Here is a 22,530-nt window from a genome sequence, read left to right on the forward strand (position 1 = left end):
TCTTTAAGAAGTGTATGCTCTAAAAGATCATTACCTGCAGTTTTACATTCAAAGAGCTGCACACAGCATCACCGCCTCCCTGCTCCTGCTTGGTGCATAATTCCCATGGAAAATTCATAAAAGCAAATATAGAACCTCTTCACACTGTTCCCAGGATTCACTAAGTTTTAGGCAATGATTTGCACTGCACCCCATACCCATTTCCCTTCAGTCACATAACAATCAAGGAATAAATGGTACTGCAATAATAAGCACTAATTTATGACACAGAAGAATAATGTACTCTCTACAGAAAACTAAGATTCTGCAATGCTGCCACTTAATTGACTCATGGCATTATGAGCAATTACAACAGTCAGAGTTTGAAGCAATTTTAACAGCTCTTGCTACTGAATAGCTCTTGCTATCAAAAAAAAAAAAAAAACCAACAACCTAAAAAAAACCCCTAAAAAACAACAACAGCAATTTATTTTTTTTTAAAAACCAAAGAAAAATCAAACCCTGAATCTGCCTTTAGCACCATCATCAGTCTGTTACATGATTTATTGATGCACTGAGCTCACATCCTGTTCTGGGTTTCTGCTCACTCCTGTCAAACAACAGAACAAGAAAGATGCTTCTCCTGATCATGAAATACCAGCACTGAAAATGCTTTTGCTGGAGACACCTTGACCCTGCTGACATGGCACCTTCCTGCTCCAGCAGTTTGAGCCATTCTACACTAATGGCATGGGGCTGAACTTTGGCACAGTAATTAGTAGACACTTGCTCAGCAAACAAGGAAAAGGACATCCCATGCTTATCTACATAAGCAGGCTGCCATTTTCAGAAGTGCTCATACCAGTCATGATGTTAGCCCATCAGTTACTCATCTTGTAACATCTGCCAGGCCAGGAACAGGGATTCATCCCATTTTTTTTCACTTATGATTATTCCCCCAACTAGGGTCAGTTACTCTGGGAATAGAACTTCTCACTGAGTGTGTCAAAAGCAATAAACTCTCTGTTAATTGATGTCCTTGTAGGCTTTGACCCAACTAGTGGAGTTTAGCAGCATCTGCCACTGTTTATTAAGTTGCTGAGATGAAGGATATTTTCAAACTTAATATGTCTGCCACAGTCTAAACTTCTGTACAACAAAACAAGCAGCTCTACACACATCTCTTGCTGTCCCACATGCATCATCTTGCCTTCTGCCCTCTCAGTGCTGCCATGAGCGGCAGCAGAGATGTCATTTTACTGAGAATTTAGCCACAGGTACCCACATGCTGGAGAATACATGAACACCCTGCTATCCTCTTTTTTAGAGGTATTTCAAATTATCTCAGCCTCAAAAGCACTGCATTAACAAAGTATTTCATACATGAATGACATTTCAGTGATGTTGGCACCTGGGGTTTTTTTGCTGTTCTTCAGAGTAAGTAATGATGCTGTCAACTCGGTATTCAAGGGTCAATTGCTGATAGACCTGGGTACCAAAAGCAGCTGCTCTGTTGGAATTGTGAGCATCCAGCACCTTTTCCATTTTTTTCTTATAGGAAATGCACACACAAATGCTGTTGTGCATAAGTGATGCCTCTGTTAAGACATGATGGCCCATGAATTTCCATGTATGCTGAAGGCTGGAAGTATCCATCAACACAATATTGGATGTGGAAATGCCATTTTAAAAAGCACATAAACCCACTAATTTCCATGTTCATTGTTTTTGTCCTGAAAATATCAAGATTCTATTGGTATCATTGAAAAAACTTGTCCGAGTTAGGGTCTGATGCCTTGTTCTCATTTTACTGGGAACCCCAACTGCCTCCTTTTGAAGTAAAATGAGCCTGGTTATCATATTATTATTGAGAGGTGGAGAGGTTGAATACACTCTCTTGATACAGAGTGCTCTGTATTTTTCCATGTGAGAGGCAGAGAGGGGAGAGAGAGAAACATCACATCTAGAATTTCAGTCATACCATACTCCTGTCAGGACACAAACCCATTTGGAAATAAATAACATGGAAATAAAGCATTCTTTCAAACATGTATTTTGACCTTTATATTCATGTTGACCATCAGTGCTAGGTTAAGCAACTTTAGAAATAAATCAGTTCCAAAAAAGTTTGTTGTGAGGTTAATTCCTTAGATACGAGGGAACAATCTGTGCCAGGCAAAGTGTTTTCTAAATGGAGACTGAAACAAAAAACCTACCTGAGAAGTGCTAATGTACTTTAGAAACCTTGAGGCCTCATAGTTGAGGGAAGGGGTTGGACTTGCCCATGGTTGTAGTTCAATGTGCCATCTTACAGTCTGTAAAACAAAGCAAAAAAAAACCATCTTAAAGGCAATGCAAGCATAAATTATATGGGCTAATAAACTAAAAGAGATTCCTGGGGGCTTGTCTACACATGAAAAACATTTCAGAACAAAGCAGGGTTTCAACTACAGTGAAAAAGTATCTAACTATGATCATAATGATGAGCTTTGAAAGCGGATGTAGGTAATTCAAGAAGAAAGTGCTCCTCATCCAGGATACGTGTGTTAACCCAGTTATTCTAGGACATCCAAGTAAGTTGTGAGAAATGCATGAAGAAAACCAAGATCTAAATAATCAAATCCTGCAGGAATATATCTGAAAACAGTGATATAATTTTAATTTCATATCTATCAGGGATGAATGTCCACTCAAAGAAGAACTTGGATTGCAAACACTAATCACCAAAGGAAACCTTTGCAAGCAACCTGTTTTCTTTTTTAAGATCTAGATTTTATTGAAAAAACAAGCATCTTGTGGGCTTTGAGAAAAGTTCTCTTCCTCTCCCACATTTGCCTGACAGATTTACCAGATTTACCAGAATTCCCTCAAAAAATATAAGTGTGGCTGCCTGTAGCCCTACCACTCCTCATTTACATAGCCCCTAGGAAGTAGCTTTGGTGGGTGCTTTCTGTGCTCCCTCAGCTCTGAACCTTGGGGATCCTGTCAGCTTTTCCAGAAACACTTCTCACGTGGACAGAAAAGGCCTTTCAGACACCTGCTTGCAGAGCAACAGGGCTCTGTGCTCCCATCTGCACCACCTTCTCCCAGTTCTGCCCGCTGTCATGGTGGGAAGTTTAGACTTGTCATCTCTTGCCCTCAAGTAGATAAAAATACAAGCACGGTGTTAAGCTGTACTAAATCAAGATTGATTCCTCATGGCCTTTCATCTTCAGGCGCCATAACTCACTTCTATGGTTGGGCAGGTATTATCAAGCTTCCCTTTAATCATCCTCAATTAACTGAGCTCCCATAATGGACAGGATGGGGTTTCTCCCTCAAAGACTCATGCTGGCATTCAATAAAATACAATCAGAAACCCCACTCGGGATTCCCACAGGACTTTATTTCAGACAAAGCCCTGGAAAACATGTAGGAGAGAGCAATTAGCTGCAGAGGATGGAGGCAGACAGGTGAGGTGGGGCACTGAGCCCCCAGACAGGATTGGTCTGTGGCACCAGGAGAAGAGCCAGCAGAATGACAGCAGGGATCCTCTGATGCCAGAGAGGAATGCAGGAAAGAGAAGGTAAAATTAGAAAAGATTATTAAAGAGCACCACCAGACCAGATGGCATTTGCCTTGAGTTGGTATCATGAATTGATATCTTTGCAGCCTAAGTAAACATAGTCTACAGTGAATGTGAGCCAGGGGGTCTCTACAAGGTTTGCTGTTCCTTTAGGGGTTATTTTTCAGATTTGTTGTGGGTTTGGGGTTGTTTGAGTTGTTTGGGGTTTTTTTTGTGGTTTTTTTTAAGTTTTTGGGGGTTTTTTTTGTTTTTTTTTTACTGTAAAGAGATGCTGAAAAGGATATTGAGAATTATTTTTTCTCCCCCAGAAGAAGACAAAAGTAGAATTTCTCACCCTGAAACTTCCTGCCTGCAGCAAACTTGGACTCCTATCCTCTGCACAGCATGAGCCTGGAAGCAAGCTAGCAAGCCAGCTCTGCAGCTGCACGTCCCCCTGACCTCTGCTTGCAGCAGGCAGCCTGCAAACAGCAAACAGCAGGAGGATAGGTGCACACCAGGGAGGGAAATTCGTCTAATCTTTCAGAATGAGTCACAGTTCACACGGCTGAATAATGTTTGCAATGACAGGAATGCTGCTGTTTCAACAGGCTTGAAAGCTGAAATGAAAATGAAGACTGACAATCGTTTTCAGAGGAAAAAAGAAAGAAAAAAAAATCAACCAAACAAACAAAAAACTAAACAAACAAAAAACCCAACCCAAACCAAATAAAACCACCAACCATCCAGATACCTACACATCTGTGCCCAGTTATTCTGAAATCTATTTCTGTGAGAAGTAGCTCATTAAGTAGAGGCATTGCAGGGTGACCATTGTGGACTATTCAGCAAGAATTCCTTCTGCACAGAGTTGACAGGGAAGAAAAAAAAAATCTCTATAATGAACCACATGAATGAGGTTCTTTTGCAGCAGAGTGAATGTCCAAGAGCCACTGCAGCTTACACTCGGGTTCTTAAAATCTTAAAGAAACTAAACTGCCTTCCCACTGACTCCAAACTATTGATAAACCCATGGAAATGAAATAAAAACCCTAGTGACTTACTAATGCAGTTTCACTTAAAAATAGGCGGGGGAGAGAGAAAAAAAAAAGCAGAAAGAGATCAAGCTTTTGTATAGTTCTTTAAATTTAGGAGCAGTACATAAATGCTATTTTTGTGCCATAGATCAGACCCGAAGCTCCTGTTTGATGGCAATGCTTTTGAATAGCTTCTCAAACTTCACACCTGGCCCCCGGCTCCTTAGGAAGCCACAGCCTATTTCCATTCACTAACGAACACACAGGAGAGTCCTGTTCCTAACCCCTCCTGACACCCCTACAGGGTGCCTCAGTAGCTGCCTCACAATAAGATTCACAGACAATGGATGGGATGAAAATCCAACACATCCCCAGGATTGGGTGTGACCCCCCCAGAGGGTAACTCACAAATGTCAGTGATGAGTTTTGGGTATGTTCAGGAATACAAAATATCCTCCTGAAGGAGCTGTTCCATAGGTACATTTGTAGCCTTTGTTTATAATTTTCCAGGTAATTTTCAGTTTGGTTCATAGTGCTTCCATCTAAGCCTTCTCAAATAAACTCTACAGATGCTTTGTGAAAATCAGGTTTATCCCTGATAAAAAATGATCCTTATTTTAGGAGTCTTCCCTCTGTCTTGACTTTGCATTTTGTTTACTCAAAGTGAACCTGACTGTGGTATCATGACTTGGATTTTCTCATGTGTATCGTGGAAATCTCTAGAATGACTGAGAACAGATCCCTGTGGCTGCTGAACAAACAGGCTGAGGATCAGCTCCTTTCACAGAGGGCTTTACAGCAAGAGGAGCAGAGGAGCTATTACAGCCCAGATTATACAGCCCTGGATATGAAATTCAGACAGACCTCCCCAAAGGCTGCCCAGGAGGAGCCAGAAAATAGGTGCAGACAATGTGCATTTTTGCCTATCACCATGGCTGTGCTCTCTCCCTAGGGTAAGGGTTCATCCAACCAGACACCATTACTGTTTTTCCCAAACATCAACATATCCATTTTCCACAATATAAAGACATGACAGTACCTAAAAAGTTACAATGCCACTTAAAAAAATATCATACTGAATATCTTAATGTATCCCTCTGTATATAGCTTCACTTATAGACATATCAATTGAAATTAGCATTGTAAGAAAAATCAATCGTCAGCAAGACTTTATCACAAGCACTGATCAGACACTGACTTCAGCTACTCCTGAAGGGTAATGGATATTCAGAAACTGTTATTCAGACTGGTGTCTAAATTTTCACTACATGAGATAACCACAGAGAAAAGAAATTTTAAAGTAATACCACTGCTTTGTTAGGAAAACTAGGATGCATTTGAAGGTCTGATTTTTCTTCTAGGCACTTCACACTTAGGGATAAGGACTGATGTTTCCTTCAGACCAATCTCACAGTAATCTGCAGAGACTTCCCTCTGGAGACCACTTTTTCTTAGATTTTTTTTCCCCCTCATAGGCATCTGCGATAGTCATTTGATAATCCCTTAATAACCTGTAGTATATATGTGATATATTTTTAAAGGACTTTAATTTAAAATCTGTCAAAAAAATCTTAAATCATAATATAAAATTTAAATCAATATGTGCAAAGGGCTCACAAACCAGGTCTAAAATTGTAGGTCTGCCAAATCTTTTGGCTTTTCCAGCCTAAACTTATATACAAAACACTAAATTCTTTCCAGAACAATCCTAGTTTTAGTGCACTAATTCAAAAATCCTAACCCTTCCTTTCTGCTTACATTTGAAACGGACTTAGTAAGTTTTCCATATTTCTGTCTTTTTTAGCTCCGTAGCTGTTACCCCTCCCCCCATTTTAATCTCTTTCCCTTTTAGCAGCAAATTAAAATATAGAAACATATTAGCCATTTTTGTAAACAAAAATTTAGGAATCCCATTGCCCTGCCAAGCAGTCTGTTGCTTACAAAGAAGAAACAAAAGATTTGTCAATATATTCACAGATGTCTTAAATAAATCCTCTAATTAAATCATGCAACAATTTAATTTCTTACATCAGAGGCAGGACTAAATGTGAGTGGAAATCATTTGTGGCAATAAATTCCATCAAGAACCATAAATATTTGCCAGCCATAGAAACAAATGACATACACATTTTCATATCCAATTATTCTTCCTGTACCCTGTGTACAACCACACTCAGCAGGACAGAACCTGCTCACGGGTGAAATTTTGCAGGGGTTTTATCAGTTTGAAAGGCAATGCATGGGATTCAGATTCAGGCTGCAAAACTTCAGACATCTATATGGCAAATTTATTAGATTGCATTCCTGAAGGCTTGCCCTTGTGAGAGTAGATTGTCCCCAGATACAATTTACAGAGCTTAGACATAATTTTATTTGTGGTGCCTCTCAAGCACCTGTGGCCTTAAGCATAGTAGTTTGTTGTGGTCTTACTGTTTGGGGTATTCCCTCAATTCAAAAGTACCCTGAACAGCAAAAGCTGTGTGCTGCAGCCCACACACGCCCTGGCTTTGCAGGGCACGCCAACGCCCCACGAGGGACACGCAACCAGCGCAAAGCCTGCTAAGGGGAGTGGGAGGGCTGCTGAGGGTGGAGGCAGCCAAACCTGGCACACTGCTCCTCTTGCTGACAGCACAGAGCAGCTCCAGCAGCAGAGAATCCCCCGTGAACACCCACGTTTAGTTTCAGAGGCAATTAGCTGGGTGACTCCCAGGGAGAGCCAGGGGGATAGAAACACTGCATGCAGACAGCCATCCCACGGTGGGCTGGGGAGTTAAGTTATTTGACAGGACAGATGAGGCAGACAGGATCTTTAAGGGAATGATTCATCACTCTACATATAAAATATGTAAGGTGAGTCAAGCACTGGAAAAGTCCAGTGCTCTCATATCTCTCCATGACCTGCAAAGGAAGCCTGAAGGATGGGCTCACACCACAGACCCTCAACATCACAGAAGAGAAACTCCAGACCAGACATTCACACACCCTATGCTGCAGAAAATTATGCATTTTAGAGGGCTGAGCCTGTTATTTAGCTGTGAGCCTAAAGCAACATTTAGCTGCATTTTATTCTTCAACAGGGTTGAGTAATTCCAAATGTTTTATGTTTGGAGCAGCAGTATGTGGCACAAGTAAAACAAACTCCACCTAAAAGCGGAGGAATCAGTAGGAAAGAACAAGTATGCCTTCAGCCTTGGCACAGACCACATTGAGAAAGGTCAATTCATACAGTCCCCTTTAGCTAAATGCAACCAGCACCACCAGGGCTCACAAGACACACACTCATAAAAACCTGCTACCTCACATCATTAATGTAGGAGCAGCAGGGACACACACAGGCTCAGTAAGCTGTAATTTAAAACACAGACTTACAAAGTGACTGAGCCTTTATATTTAAAGCTTTGAGTGAATTAATTTCCAACTCAACTGGCTTTATAGATATTCCATCCCTACATGTCTGAACAGTTTCTTTCCTTTCTTTTCTCTTTCATATTATTTTTTTTTTCCGTGTGTCTTTCTTAAACATATAAGATTTTCTCTTAAGAAATCATAGTGCAAAACTTGCTAATATACTCCTCTTCCACATGTGTGTGCTGGTATTGAGAGAAAAGCAGTGGGTTCCCTCTGAGGCATCGGGCATTGAGGGAATCACAGGGAAAAGCAGCTGACACCTAGTCCTGCAGCCACCTAAACTAAGAATTTCCATTCCAACAGTGAAACTTCTACACATTGCACAAAGTCCATGATGAACTGAAAAAAAAACCCAGAAAGAATTAATATGGGAAATCTTTCTATGTCTCCATGTTTCTACTTTTCTGAGTTTATCTAAGGCAGAGAGACATCTCTGACACCACTGTACACATGCACACACCTTCTCCATACCCAGTCAGCACCAGATTGCTCTGTCCTCTGCAGGCACCACACGGGTGCAGTGCAATGAGCAGGCCACAAAGGGAGTCCTTCCCACAGGCAAACTCCAGAGCTAAAAAATCTGCAGTATGTTACAGAACCACAGAATGGTCTGGGTTAGAAAGGGCCTTTAAATATCACCCAATACAACCCACTTTCATGGGCACACATTCCACTAGGTCAGGTTGCCCAAAAAAACCCAGTACAGACCCTTGATGGACACCAGTCATTAATGGTTTGTCATTTAGACACTGAGCCACTGACTATAATCAACACCTTATCCATCTACCAGTCCATCCATCAAATCAATATCTTTCCAATTCAGAGGTAGCCATGTTGGCTGTGCCTAAACAACTCCCTGTCAGCACATTTTAAAGTGTCTTCCAGAAGGATCCACTCCATTTTATTACCCAAAGATTTGATGTTGGAACAATAGGCTGAGGAAAAATAGCTTTGTGCCAAGATAAGCAAGCAACGTGTCACACATACAGTCCAGCTTTCCCATGCAGGAAGGCTGCTCAGGGAAGTAAATCCTGCCTATGGAAAGCAGTCCCGTGATAATAGTGACTTCTGCATTAATGAGTGTGTGTCTTAAATTTAAATGGGTTTCCAACATGATCTGTATACGGAGAATTCTATCTGGACATGTGTGTTTAATTTTGTAGAAAAGGGAATGTCTAGGATGCACTTAAGTCTCCTCACTCTCTGTGCATCATCATCTTTTCCAAGTCTCTGCAGTGCAGCACACATTTGTCTGCCTGGAAGCAGGATGTGAATGCTGCAAGAGTCAACTTAGGAAGCTCCAAACATCACCCAGAGGGCTCCACTTAAAAGCAGTTTATCAGCACTTGCTTCATAAGGCTGCAGTTTGTACCAGTAAGTAAAACTCTTAGATTTAGCAGGGAAAAGGAAAAAAAGGCAAAGTTTTACATTGAAATTAAGAAAACTATTTTCTGACTTCAATTCTCATTAGAAAAGCTTTGAGTCACTGTATGGTAATTGAAACCAAGAGTCGTTACTCTTGTAGAGCAAGTCAGTCTGAACTGAATACATAACAACTCCTGAAAAGGCAGCAATCACCAAGCATTTCACCTCTTCTTTCCTTTTGTTAATATTGATGTTTATTTTCTGCTCCTTTTGCTTCTCATTTCCCATCTGAAGGTGTGAAATGGAGCCACATCCATACAAATTACTGCTCTGGGGGGAACTGCTGCCCTTACCTGCAGGCAATCGACCTCCATGCAAAACACCAACAACTTCGATGCCTTGGGAGATTCTGTGTTTCACACACAAAACCCACACTCAAGCTCTCTCCAACTCTACTTTGAGGTTTGTGTTTTTTCCCCTAAATAAGTATCTCAAAAGAAAAGCATGCACAGGAAAAAAAAAGGACCCGCCCCCCGCCGTTGACTTCAAGTGACAGAATTTACATCACTTTAACAATCAAGAAATGGATTTGGTGAAATAAAGGGTAGCTTCCAGAATTAACACGAGGAAGCCAGATCTGCAGAGGAATTTAGTGACTAATGCTCCAATGAATTCAAATAATAACCCTGAATTCCCCAGGGATTGGGGATATTGGGATATTGGGATTTCATTTGCCAGGTTTACATTAGCCATTGTGGACACTCCTGTAAATTCACCATCACCCTGAGTGCGGGTTTGGGACTTACAGGAAGCAGGGTTTCAGAAGACATGCCAAAATATTAATTTGTAGGTACTTATGAATTCAGAAAGAATTGCATCTAATTCATAATTTACACAGCATAACTACCACTCCTCATTACCTCTGAGGAATAAATCCACTGCAGCCAAAGAATCTGGGGGCTGCACTGGGGAACCTCTCCTCAGACATTAAAAGTTTACCAGAGACTAACAGCTCTGCCACTAGAAATCCCAGCAACATATGGGAGAAATGCACATTTATTAAAAGAGAGATTGATTTTACTCTAAGAGACATACAGCTTTGAAAATAGCCAAGTGAGATTTCTTTGCTATGGTTCTAGAATAAAATAAATAAATCAGGCAGCAGCATTCCTGTGCCATCCAGAGGCTGACAGCATGATAATGTATCTAATGGAGATAAAACCAGGAGCCAAAACAGATTGAAATTTATGGAAGTAAATTCTAAAAATTGCTTAAGCAGCTCAATCAGCTGAATTCCTTCCAGTGCCCGAATGCCTTTGCCAACACTTAAGGATAACAGCAAGAAACAGATACAGCAAGTACTGGTCACTGCTTGTCAAATTCAGTTTCTGCAAAGCAGAGGCAAAACCGTGGTTTCAGCCTATATTCCTAAATGCTTCAGTTGAAGTGCTCTGGCTGAGAAATATGGCGAAGTCATAATCCGTATAATGGGGGGAGGGGGGGGGGGTTTAAGCTATTTTCCTCTAGGTTGACTTCACTGCAATATTTAAACCATAGAATACAAAAAACAGAATTCATCAGTAAATACGCAGCTAGCCAGATAAGCTGAGTTTATTTTGTGCAAGTTCCAGCACTCTAACTGTGATTTACACATAGGGATGCCTCTGGCAGCCTATCCTCTGACTTCAGAGCCTCTGCCTGAGGCTAAGAACTGGGGAAAAAGAAGGTGCTTTAGAGTAAAACCAATGCTTTCACACAAATAAGAGCATTTCACACTTGTGCAGCCTTCTCTCTCATCCAAGTGGAATGCAAATATCCAAACAGAAATGGCCTGCCACACCTTCTAGACTACAGGGAAATAGAGGCATCAGAAAACCTCTTCCTCTTCACCTTCCCCTCCTGGATAAGTACCAGGCCAACCCTCTGTGCCCAATGAGCAGGAGAGGGCAGTATTTGTCATTATACATTCATAATCTCTTAAAGCAAGTAAATATCATCTCTTATCCATGGGTAAACCAAAAGGCTCAGTAACTTCTATAGGTATTTGGATTTCAGAGTGCCAAACCCTAAGGCAAGATAGACAGTATTTACAACAGGTACCAAGTACTGCTCCTTCAACCCACCATCAGCTCACTTGGTTGTACTGGGTTTTACTGGATAACCAGGGACGACTCAAAAAGCCAAATTTTACTTTTTCTTCTTTAACTCCTTATTTTATAAAAGCATTAGATAATGGAATTCCAAGAATTAAATTTATTCTAGCTTTAAACATATTCCCTTTATTTTTAAAATATGATTATGGATTAGTGCCCTTGGTCTAGAGCTATGTAAAAGTCTTCCAAATAAAATAAAACTGTGTTGGGCAAGTAGTTCCCTCTGTCTAGAAAGAGAACAAGAGCTGGCTTACAAATTGTTAGGATTTTAAGTACAAAATTTATTTTCCAGCCTATAGAGAAGAAAATCTAGCTCATTTCAAAGCACAAAAATTTGAAATATTTTTTGTTCAAGACAAGTATAGAACCAAGCATAATAATCCCATGGAGGATGGGCTTGGGCAAATATGTACCATCCTCTTTAATCAAGGATATTTTCCAATGTTTTATTACTAATTCTGAGCATTAGACAGATGAAGTACTGAAAAACTACATGGTTTGACCCTGAACTCGTGATGCACCCAGAATTCCCATGGATTTCATAATGAATAATAATTGCAAGATCAAACCATTAATCAAGACATGTAATGAAGAAGAAACAGATCAGCTCAGCAGCAACCCATTGACACATAATTGCTTCTTGTTTAATTTTCTCAAAAGAGGAAGGGAAAGGAACACAATGTTGTTACTTTGCCCTATTCAAGATGAAACAAAGTTCACTTATTTGAAAGTTTCACTTCTGCAGAACAACCATGTGGAAGGCCCAAAAAGAGACAGGGCACTAGTACTAAAATTTTGGGTTTTTTTCAGACAGCTCCTACCCTGAGGTGTTTACCTATTGGATAAATCTCACTCCTCCACTACTGCCGTCCACTCTGCAGGGAGCAGGAAAGATTTGGAACTGATTCCTATAATTTCTAGGCTTCTAAGTGGCAGATATTTTCTAACATTACATGCTGTATCAATAGACATTACCATCTGTTCCCCCTAACATTTCAAACAGTGTCTCTTTGTAAAATATGAAAGAGGATGCTAAAAAAAGGGCACTGACTTTGAAGCGCCCAGTTGATTATTTGACTTAGCTAGCTGCTAGGAGAGGGATGAGGAAGAGGGCTGGGGATAAATGAGGCCAAGATGGGGAGGACAAAGCAGCAACAGCAATCTGTGATGTCAATATCTGCTGGTTCTATCATTTTCAAATGCAGTTTTCTCAAGCAGGTCCAGCCCCTGGCACAGCACTGATATTTGTTTCTCTGCAGTAATATTGGCCAGCAGACCAACATGTCACACACACGCAGACACACACACTCAAAAAAAGTGGCCCCACCTCATCAAAATGAATAGCAAGAATGTATTTTTAGCAATATCCCTAAGACAGACAAGTTGCCTATCAGGATCTCGTAGGTGTTTCCTTGCTAAGCTCTCAAGGCCCACAGATTTTGTCTTCCACAGGCCAAGAAGGGCAGAGATTTCAATTCCTTCAGTTTGCAGAAGCCACAAGGTCAGTCCTAGAAAGTACCCAGAATTCTGTCTCTTCCTGAAGAACACACAGCACTGTACCTGAAGCTGCACCTGAAACCTATCAGAAAGTGGAACCCAAAGTAAACTTCAGTGGGTCTCTGATTAAATTAACTATTGGGTTAGCTCTTTCTTTCACAAGCATGTAAACCCAGAGGTTCTCTATACAAAATCTGAAGCAGTTGGCTTGACCTGACAGTCCCAAGAGACCCCAAAAGCCAAAGGCCCACTGCATAGTCCTCCTGGTCCTACAGAGCCAGAGACAAGAGAAGCCCCCATTGCATGATGGGGAGAGGTGGCAGCAGGAATTATGTTTCTCACAAGTATCCCAGATTTGGGATTTACAAAGTGACAATAACTCTATTCTGACTTTTGAAGAACTCTGCAAAGCAAATGGAGAAGACTTTGGTGAGAAGCAAGATTTCTGTCCTCTAACAGCTGCTGGAACTACTACATTTATCATTACACAAAGACACATGGAAAGGTTTATTTCTTTTATTTATACCTGTGTCAGGGTGGACATAAATTACAGCACTAGTGTTTAAATGTTGCAAAAAATCTATAAGAGAGCAAAATAATCACCAAGGGGTTCCCCAAGAACCACACCCAGGACTTGTGCTTTTCAAGGGGTCAGCAACAACCCCATCCACCCATTCTCTGACAGTGCAGTTCATGAGCATTTGCAGCCAGAGCCTTTCCTGTGGGCACCGGAGCTTGATGGCACATTCAAAAGATGGAAGAGTACTAAAGATGGAAGTGTAGATCAGTTGGGGAAACAACATGCCATTGGAAATATAAGCTCTTCCACTTAGCAGAAATATTCCCAGATGTTTATGCTATTTCCTGCTGAAATAGACCCAGTTGTTGCCACGAAAGCGAGTTCAAAATCATGGCTTTTATTTGTTACCCTAGACATCAGTTGATTTGTGCACATGGTTTATATTACCCTGAAAGATTGGCTAACTCAAAATAGGGCATCACCCTGTCACTTTTGTAGGCAAAACCACTAAAAACCAGCATTAGGGTGAGTGTATGCATATAGATTGCATGATACATATGCTATATACCACAACTGAAAGAAAAATTGAATCACACCTTTTTTTCCCCTCTTTTAGTTGTTCCACTAAACTGCAGATCATTTTATCTTAGACTTACAAACATGGAAAGGCTCTGGACAACATTTCTTCATGCACAGAAGTATCTTGGTGCATATCTTCTGGCTACAAAAACACTCACGTTGATTAAATGACTCACATCCACTGCACACAGTTCTGGAGCACTGAGCAGCCATCCAAGACAAACTCAGCTCAAAGTTAATATTAGAACAAGCGATAAGAGTGGGCTGTGTTGCAGATGCCATCAAAGCTTAGTGGTGGTTCACACAAACTCTCTCACTTACATGTCAAATCTTTTATCTAATCTGTGTCACAGGTGACAGCCATCACTGCCAGGCTACCGGCCAGCCTGATCTACCACAACCAAACCAGACTGCTTGAGCAAAGGCTGGACATCCCTCCCTAATGCTACCTAAATCTCCAAATTCTATATCTGTTTTGTAAGAAACGATGATGCACTCATCACGCTGTCTGCGCGAATCTGCACGGCAGCTGCAAGAGGGTTTTGTTCTTCACCGCAGGACTTCAGTGCTGCACCCCTTGTCAGGGCTGCTGGAGTTTTGCTCACACCAGATGCACCCAGCTGCACCATTCGGTCTGAACTGTGGCCACAGCTCAGAGAAAGTGGCATGAGAGAGATACCTGGCATGCTGGTCCCTACCGTGCAGACCCCGAGCAGACACGTCTCTGTTAACTGCCTGGCTGGCTGAGTAAATGTTGATGGGAACTGACTGAACTAACTGGGATGAAAACCTTACTAGCAATGAAATTAAACACTTGTCTCATAAGAAGGCAGATAAAGGTTGGAGATGTAAAGTAAAAACCCTAGGGCTATTGAGCAGAATTTCTACCTGTCCAAATCTCTCTTTCTGGACTCTTTTCTCTCCACAAAAGGAAATTTTAGAAAAGAATGTAGAAAGATTGGCCATCTTGTGAGCTGCTTGAGCAAGGAATGCTTTGTGCCCTCAAAACTGTCCTCACTTCTTATTCCAAAACATGAAATGTGACAAAAGATCATTTTTGGCACTAACCATGCCACTGCTACTGGGCAGTTCAGGTCACTTGGCCCCCAGAACAGTCCCATGAAACAGTCTGAGCTGAACACAGCAAATAAAAATGCTTTTTTTTCTGATCTGCTACAGCAGTTATAAAGGATTCACATTTTGTACAAGGCCTGTGAACTGTGTCTCTGTGTTCAAGGAAATGATGGCACAACTGTAATGGCCCCACAGAGCAAGGCATCTGCAGAATAAATTACCACCTTGATCCTTGGGTCCCTTAGAAGAGGAGACTTAGAACCTAGATTTATTTTCTTCTGTGCCACAGCTACCCAGAAAAACATCTCTTGGCTTTATATGCCAAAAGAAAGCCTTAAGCTGGTATTTGAAAGATTTTGAAAGAAATCTATGCTATTGGGTATAAAGTCTCATAACACTGTAATGACTTTGTGAAGAATAATATTCCCCATCTGCTTCTCAAAAATTCATGAAGGAAGAACTATTTCTAGTAATAAAAAGTGTGTAAGAATCAATGTTATTCTTAGTAATCATTTACCTCACGAGCTTGCAAGTGACATCATTGTCAGAAAAAAACATTACCGTTTCCTCTTTATGGTATACTATAAACACATTTCATCTGCAGTTAAAATACAATAAAAGCCCATTATTGCCATTGCTTGACTACTTGGAGAAGGATTCCTGTGTTTGGGTACTTTCTGGTACCTCAGTTGCCCTGGTTTATGGGCAAAGCTGGCTGATGCTCCCCAGATTCGGTTATCAGCTGGTGAAAACTGCTTTCAATAAAAGTTTATTCTTTTCTTCCAAAGACAATAGCCTTGCTCAGTCTGTGCTATTAGCCTGAATATTTGAGCAGAAACAGACCAAGGCTGTTCCCCAGATACTAACAGATCGAAGCCACAAGTTCTTATCTTGTGCTAATCTTACTAGATAAGCAGTTTTGGGTTGGTTTATATTTGCTAAGAGACCTCCAAGTGCTGGAGGGAAAAAAGTTGTCAACTAGTGTCCCTTCCTCTGGGGTCCACTAAGTCATCACACAGAACAATCATGGCGGGGTGTGGTCTCCCTAGTGAGGTATTAAGCCAGGGCTAAGATTGCTTATTATCCCATTACCTCTTTTTATTCACTGATGTTAGATCACTGTTCAGGCTAAATTCCAGTTTAGCTAATCACATTGTATCTGCTAGATTGCTTTTCTAATTGCAGAGCAGGTAAATGTAGCCAGAGGGACATCAGGAGGTTGCCCTGAAGCACAAAGGAAAACATTGCTAGACCTTCCCTGTGTGAATACCCACAGTTCACAATTTTCTAAGGAGTCTTTCCATTCCTTACCAGCTACAGAGTTAAAAGATTTTCCTAATATCTTGCCTGAAAATGAAGCCAGTTACTTCTTGTCCTACTTCCAGTGGACCTAGGGAACAATCAGTCATTATGTCCTTCAAAAAAATTATTTTTTTTTTAGTTTGAAGAGTCTTGGCACATTCTCTCAAAACCTACTTTTCCTTATTCAAAACAAGTACCAGTACTTCAGGCTTTCCCTGCAGGCTTGCCTTCCTGCATCTCTTTACACCTTTTTCCTCTGAATGAAACTCTTTTCAGTTTGTCTACCTGTTATTAAAGAAGGTGCCCAGAAGTAGCACACTCCAAGGAATAACCAATATCCAGCTCTTCAGCTCTGCACTCCTCTGCAGCAGCATCCCACATGCCACTGCCATCCATCAAAGCCAGGATGTTATTCGCTCCTCAACACAGCACTTAGGGAACAGCACTGCCCTCTGTAAAGCTCATCAAGCTGGGACACAGGTGGAGAGGCTGCAATCATCTTTGGAGATCCAAGAGGCTGCTTTAACCCCTGCAGCTCCTTGGGTTTGGCTAAGCCAGGGCAAATCCTCTCCTGCAGATGCAGCCTGGTGGGACACCCTGCACAGCTCCAAAGCCGTGCTGTGTCAAACTCTGGTGCAATGTTAAATTGTTGCTCCAGGCACACAGAATTAATAAACTTCCAAAAGTTAAACCCCAAGCCAAAACAGACAAGCTATTACACCATGGGATGTGGAAAGACAGATGGATAAACTTAACTTCAGAAAACCAGATGGATCAATTTAACTTCAGAATAACCAAGTTTTCGCCAAGAATTTTGGCTCTTCCTCATGAAGAGTCAGAATAACTTCCTATAAAAGCCATACCCAAAACTTACTGTACTTTTAAAGATGTGCAGCCAGCTTGAAAATACTATGCATGCAATTAGGCAATGAAAACATCCAATACATTTTTTAAACCAAATTTCTAGAAGAACTAAAAAGGACTCTTGGCATAAGCCCTTACACATCACTGACACCAATGTAAATGGCACTGCCATTCTGAAGTTAAAACCCAAATGTAAATTTAAGTAAAATCTTAGCAATAGTGTAACACTAAATCAAATGAGGTTTTTATGAGCCTGCTGTATTACTAAGTGCCAAACATGTGTTATTCCACATAATTTCAAAGATACCACTCCAAAATAATTTGCAGTTTATTAAAAATTAAGCTGTTATCAGTCATCACTGCAGAGAAGCAGTAACCTCTTGGAAATAGCTCCTATTTAAAGAAAACCACAACTTTCAATCCAACAGGAAACAGCAAAAGATAATTAGTCTGCATTTATAATGAACCAAAAGACAAATATATACAAGTGAAAGTAACAAATTAAAAATTTAATCTCAAAAGAGTTTTTGGTTTTAGGCAATAATTCATCATGTTTTAAATTACATTATAATCCCAAGCAAAGTATACATGGGCCCAGCAGCAAAATCTTATTCTTTGCTTTTAATCACTGAAGGTAAATACTTTTATATTCCTAGATATGACATGAAAGAGCACCCAAATTAACATCAGGTTAAGTTTGGCAGCATACCACACTCCCCACCTCCATGGAAATAAATCTGCCCAGAAGGCAAAGAATTCCAGCTTTTCTCAACCAGACTCTTGAAGAGGGCTCCTCCCAAATTCAGTGCACAAGGGCCAACATAACCTTGTTATTGCAATTATTGTGACAGAAATTTGCTGTTACTTCAAATTCCAAATGCAATATTTTTTTTTCTCTTGCCATAGCACCCTGGAATAACCTTTTAAAGCACACCCCGCATGTCTGCAGCGCTCTGTGGGCACACCCTGCTAGTTCCTATTTGCAGGAGCAGGTAGACCTGGCAGAATCTGTGTGTTTCCAGATAGCTGGAGTTAGTACATATTACCAGATCAGTGCTTAGCACAACCAGATCTTAGAATCACAGTTTAAAAACATGATTTTATTAGCAACAATGCAGTTTTAAGTAGGACTATGATCTCCCACCAAATATAAGTAGGACTATGAACTTCTATTTGCTTTACTCTTGCAGCACAACAAAACTCTTTTGATTCTTCAGATGACCATTATATGCTGTCAATGCCAAATCTTGCTTGTTATTTGTCAGCAAGAACTGGGGCATCTGCTCTCTGGTAGGCTCAACTGGGAGCAAAACAGCTGGGAGCAGCATAGCTCCCATAAGCACCACAACAGGCAGCTCCAGCAGCTCCCAGAGACGTCACATAGCTAAATTACTTTATTACCTGCCCCTTTCAGTTAACATTTTTATATATGCATCTTAAGGCACAAACAGACACTGGGAACCTTGGTGGTCAAACCCTCCCATCTGCTGCGCAGCCATGGTCTCTGCTGACAGAACCTCACCAGTGGTCAGGAAAAGCACAGGCATTTTCCTGCACTTAGGGACCATTTATGGAAAAGTCTCCATCTTTTCCATCCTGTGCCTTCTTTTTTTCTCTTCTCGTGGCATTAGTGTTGCTTGATGACTGCAGTTGTGCTTGGGAAATAAATAAAACAGCCCTGCTCAGGAAACTTTAAAGTGATTCAAAGCAAGCACCAAATAATTACCTTGTGTGCTTTTGCATTTTTTTTGTTTTTACACAGCCACAAAGTAAGACATTCAACTTCATCTATGGAAATACTCTGTTCATCAGTCTTCTGAATTAATTCAGTGACGTAATTGTGAGCAGAGCTATAACCTAGAGGCACTAGGAAAACAGAGCAAAGTCTGGCTTCACTGATTTTTCCTTGCTGCCATCCTACTGGCTCATACATCCCAACATAGTCCAACACCATCCTCATAAAAAATAGCAGGAGAGAAAAAACTCCCATACCTAAAAGCCTCTGCAGGCTTTAAGAATGGACTGATAATAATTTATGGATAGACAGAAGACACTGAAAACACATAAAAAACACAGCAAAAAGCAATTCCAACTCAGTGTAGCACAGATCTGTACAAGGAGCCTGTCCCTCTCCTCCAGGCAGCATTTACACTCAGCACACTGGTAGCCTTGCACCCTGACACCTTTCTCCAGAGCTGCTGGTAGAAGCTACGGACCATCAATTTAAGTAGCCTTTTTTTTTTTTTGTAAATGCCCCCATATTGTCCTATAATAGTCTGATGTGAAATAGCACGTTTCCTGATTAAAAAAATCCAAATCACCCATTAAATTTTTTAGCTATTGTGATTCCTCTCATGAAAAAATGTCAGAGCACAGACCACTTCCACTTTATTTTAAGATTGCTTTTCCCCCTATATTTTTATTTAACAACTCTATTCCAAAGTTCAGTTCTGCTACCCCCCAAACCCTATCTTTAAGTAGATTTTTCTTAGCCTGAAGCAACAAGTTCCAGTCAAATAGCTGAACACAGAAGGCATTTGATGGTCTCAAACCTAACCTTGCAACAACTCCACCCTCTATTATGTATACTAATATTTTCCCTTGACTTAACTAGATGGATTCAAATGAGACCTCAGTAGCAACACGCCCAACACCACAAACCAGAGCAGTGATGTTTCTTTCACACTTCACCTGGAGGTGCACCAAAACACACTTGGGCTTTCCAGAGCCTCGAGCTCTCAAACAACACAAGGTGCTGCCAGTTCTCAGGTGAAATGAGCAGCCTCTCCTCTACTTCCCCACTAGGATTTCCTCAAAAATCACTAACTAAATTAGGATGTGTTTTGCTTCTTGTTTGACATCATTCTTAGCATATTTTCAAGAAACTCTCTGAATCCAATGGATTGCAGACTTTTTTCTCCATTAATGCTGAAATCCTTTCATAATTAGAATCACTTAAAATCTGTGCTTTAGGATAATGCAAAGTAACAGAGCATCAACAACAAAAGTCACAAAAACCGACACTGCAAGACCTAGCAAAGTGGTATCAATACCACAGCACAAAGTGGTATCAATACCACACCACATAGTTATTATTCTGAACAAATATGTGGCAATGTTGTCCTCATCACTGCCAGTGGTAAAAGAAGCATAGTGAAGGATTATCTAATTTCTTCTAAACTTTTCAGGAAACCAGAGGCAGAAAGTAGCAGTTTATTATTTCTACATCACAGTTTCCCACAGAAGATGAGCTGAACCTAGAAGTCAATCTATATATTAGTTCATTGTCCATCTCTTCACGAAATAAAAAAATAATTACTGGGGTGGAACAAGCAAAGAAGAGAAAGCAGATTTGCAGCTGAGACCACATACATGACCTGTGAGAGATCACAGGACATCTGGTCAGATGGTAGTTTGGATGTTAGCAAGTAGTCTTTTCATCCATGCAGTAAGGACACACTTTAGCCATTCCACAGAAACCTGGTTTTATTCTTGTTGGGGCAAAGATCAGATATGATCACAAAGGTGGTCTCATCTCTAGCAAAATCCCACGTGCTCCTCCTCATGATCATTCCAGCTTCTTTAAGAACCTGTACATCTCTGCATGGACCACAACTATTGCACCCTGACAGCAGGATCCCAAAGTACGTGACAAACTACTCCTTCACCACCCTCAAAGTTGGCTCTTCTGCCGTTGAAAGACTGCAAAGAAAACTCCACAAAATAATTATCTGAATCTCTAAGCAGCTTCTGAGAGCATGGAATCTGCAAAAACCAAGGATGACACGGAGATGATTGAAGAAGGCAACATCCCGCTGCTGGCCACATACGCAGCCGCAGCTGACTGGGGGGTGGAGATAGCACAGGAACTCCTCATTCTTGCTGATCTCCAGATCCTAATGACAGTCCTCACTCCCCCAAAAGACTTTACAGTCATTGCCACCTGGGAGCCTCGTCACAGGTTCATTTAGCAGCTCGTTCACTAACTCACCAATTCTTACGCAGACCAGGTCTTAGAACCATTTCTGATGGCCCTCTGTGAATGCAATGGCACTCGGATGCCAAGAACGCCAAGGGCCATAGTCTTTGCCCATGTCTGATCCTGTTGGGGATGCGTCAGCCTGCGGAGCGCACCCTGACGGGGGTCACTGTCACCTTCTCAGACCGAGCTCTCTCCTTGTCCAGCCCTGCTCCAGCACACTCCCGCTTCCCTGCAGCTGAGCAGCACTGCTCAAAAAGTCGCTTGACCACTTCCCAAGAAGCCGACATCGCACCACACTATGTCGCTTCACCACCGCCCTCCCGGCCGCCTCTTCCCAGGTACCACCCCCATCTCCGCCCCGGCTGCCGGCTCACCCTCAGCCCCTCGCAGGGAGGCGAGGTCGCCTGTGGCGACGCGGCGGCCGCTCCCCCCGAGCCCGCCCTACCTTCCTGCGGCGGCCGCCCGGGGGCTGCGGGGCGCAGCAGGCGGGCGCGGCGCTGCCCCGCCGGCCGCTCCGCACGTAGGTGACCCTCCGACGGCCACCGCCCGCCACCGCCACCGCGCCCGGGCGCTGCTCCGCGCCGCGGGACGGGGCGGGCGCCCGCGCCGCCGCCGGGACCCGGGACTTCTCCTCCGGACACCAGGATCTCCTCATGCCCAGCTGCAGGCAGAGGAAGAGCGCGGCGGAGAGCAGGCAGAGGCGGAAAGCGGCGCCCCGCCAGAGCGGCCGCTCCTTGGGCATGGCGTCGGGGGCTGCCCTGCCCGGCGCTGCCGCCCCCTCGCCCCCCCGCAGGGCTCATGCCGCCGGCGGGCCGGGCCCCGCGGCCCCCGCCGCCGAAACTTGGGAGTCCCCGCCCCGAGCGGGGCTGGCCGGGGAGGGGCCGGGATGCCCCTGTCCCGGCCCGGCGGGGGCTGCGGGACGCAGCGGTGCTCGCCCGCAGGCGGCCCGAGGGATGCTCCGCGCCCCGGCGGGGGCAGCGCCCGGTACGAACCCAAGGGGCCGCGCCGCTGTGCAGTCACAGGTGCGTGTCAGCGGGCCTGAGAGAGGACAAAATCCCCCGCCCTAACTATTGTAGCAGCCCGTCTCTATAGAATGGAAGTGTGCTGACTTGCTAAGGTACGTGTTAGTTCAGATTATACATTGTGATGTCACGAGGTAGTGAAATTTTACTGGAGTCTTAGGGAGTGTTTATGTTGAAATCAAACAAAAGGACAGCCTGGCCCTGGAA

The 22,530-nt window shown here is 42.5% G+C and overlaps 1 protein-coding gene across 2 annotated transcripts in view; it reads right to left on the bottom strand.

Annotated features, from left to right (window-relative positions):
* METTL24 (methyltransferase like 24) overlaps window positions 1–22,171 on the bottom strand; it is a 45,977-nt gene extending 23,806 nt beyond the window's left edge. Inside the window, exons 1-2 of one of the 2 annotated variants that reach the window (XM_030267739.4) lie at window positions 21,747–22,171; window positions 2,196–2,294 (exon numbers count right to left, since the gene is read on the bottom strand). In XM_030267739.4, the coding sequence (XP_030123599.4) occupies window positions 2,196–2,294; window positions 21,747–22,043 (396 nt within the window). In that variant the 5' untranslated portion in view covers window positions 22,044–22,171. Of the gene's footprint in view, window positions 1–2,195; window positions 2,295–21,310; window positions 21,687–21,746 lie in introns of those variants that run through there. The other variant, XM_072926777.1, reaches the window with a different exon arrangement.
* Between the last annotated feature and the right edge of the window lie 359 nt (window positions 22,172–22,530).

Source organism: Taeniopygia guttata, chromosome 3, assembly GCF_048771995.1.
Source record: "Taeniopygia guttata chromosome 3, bTaeGut7.mat, whole genome shotgun sequence".
Taxonomy (NCBI): Eukaryota; Metazoa; Chordata; class Aves; order Passeriformes; family Estrildidae; genus Taeniopygia; species Taeniopygia guttata.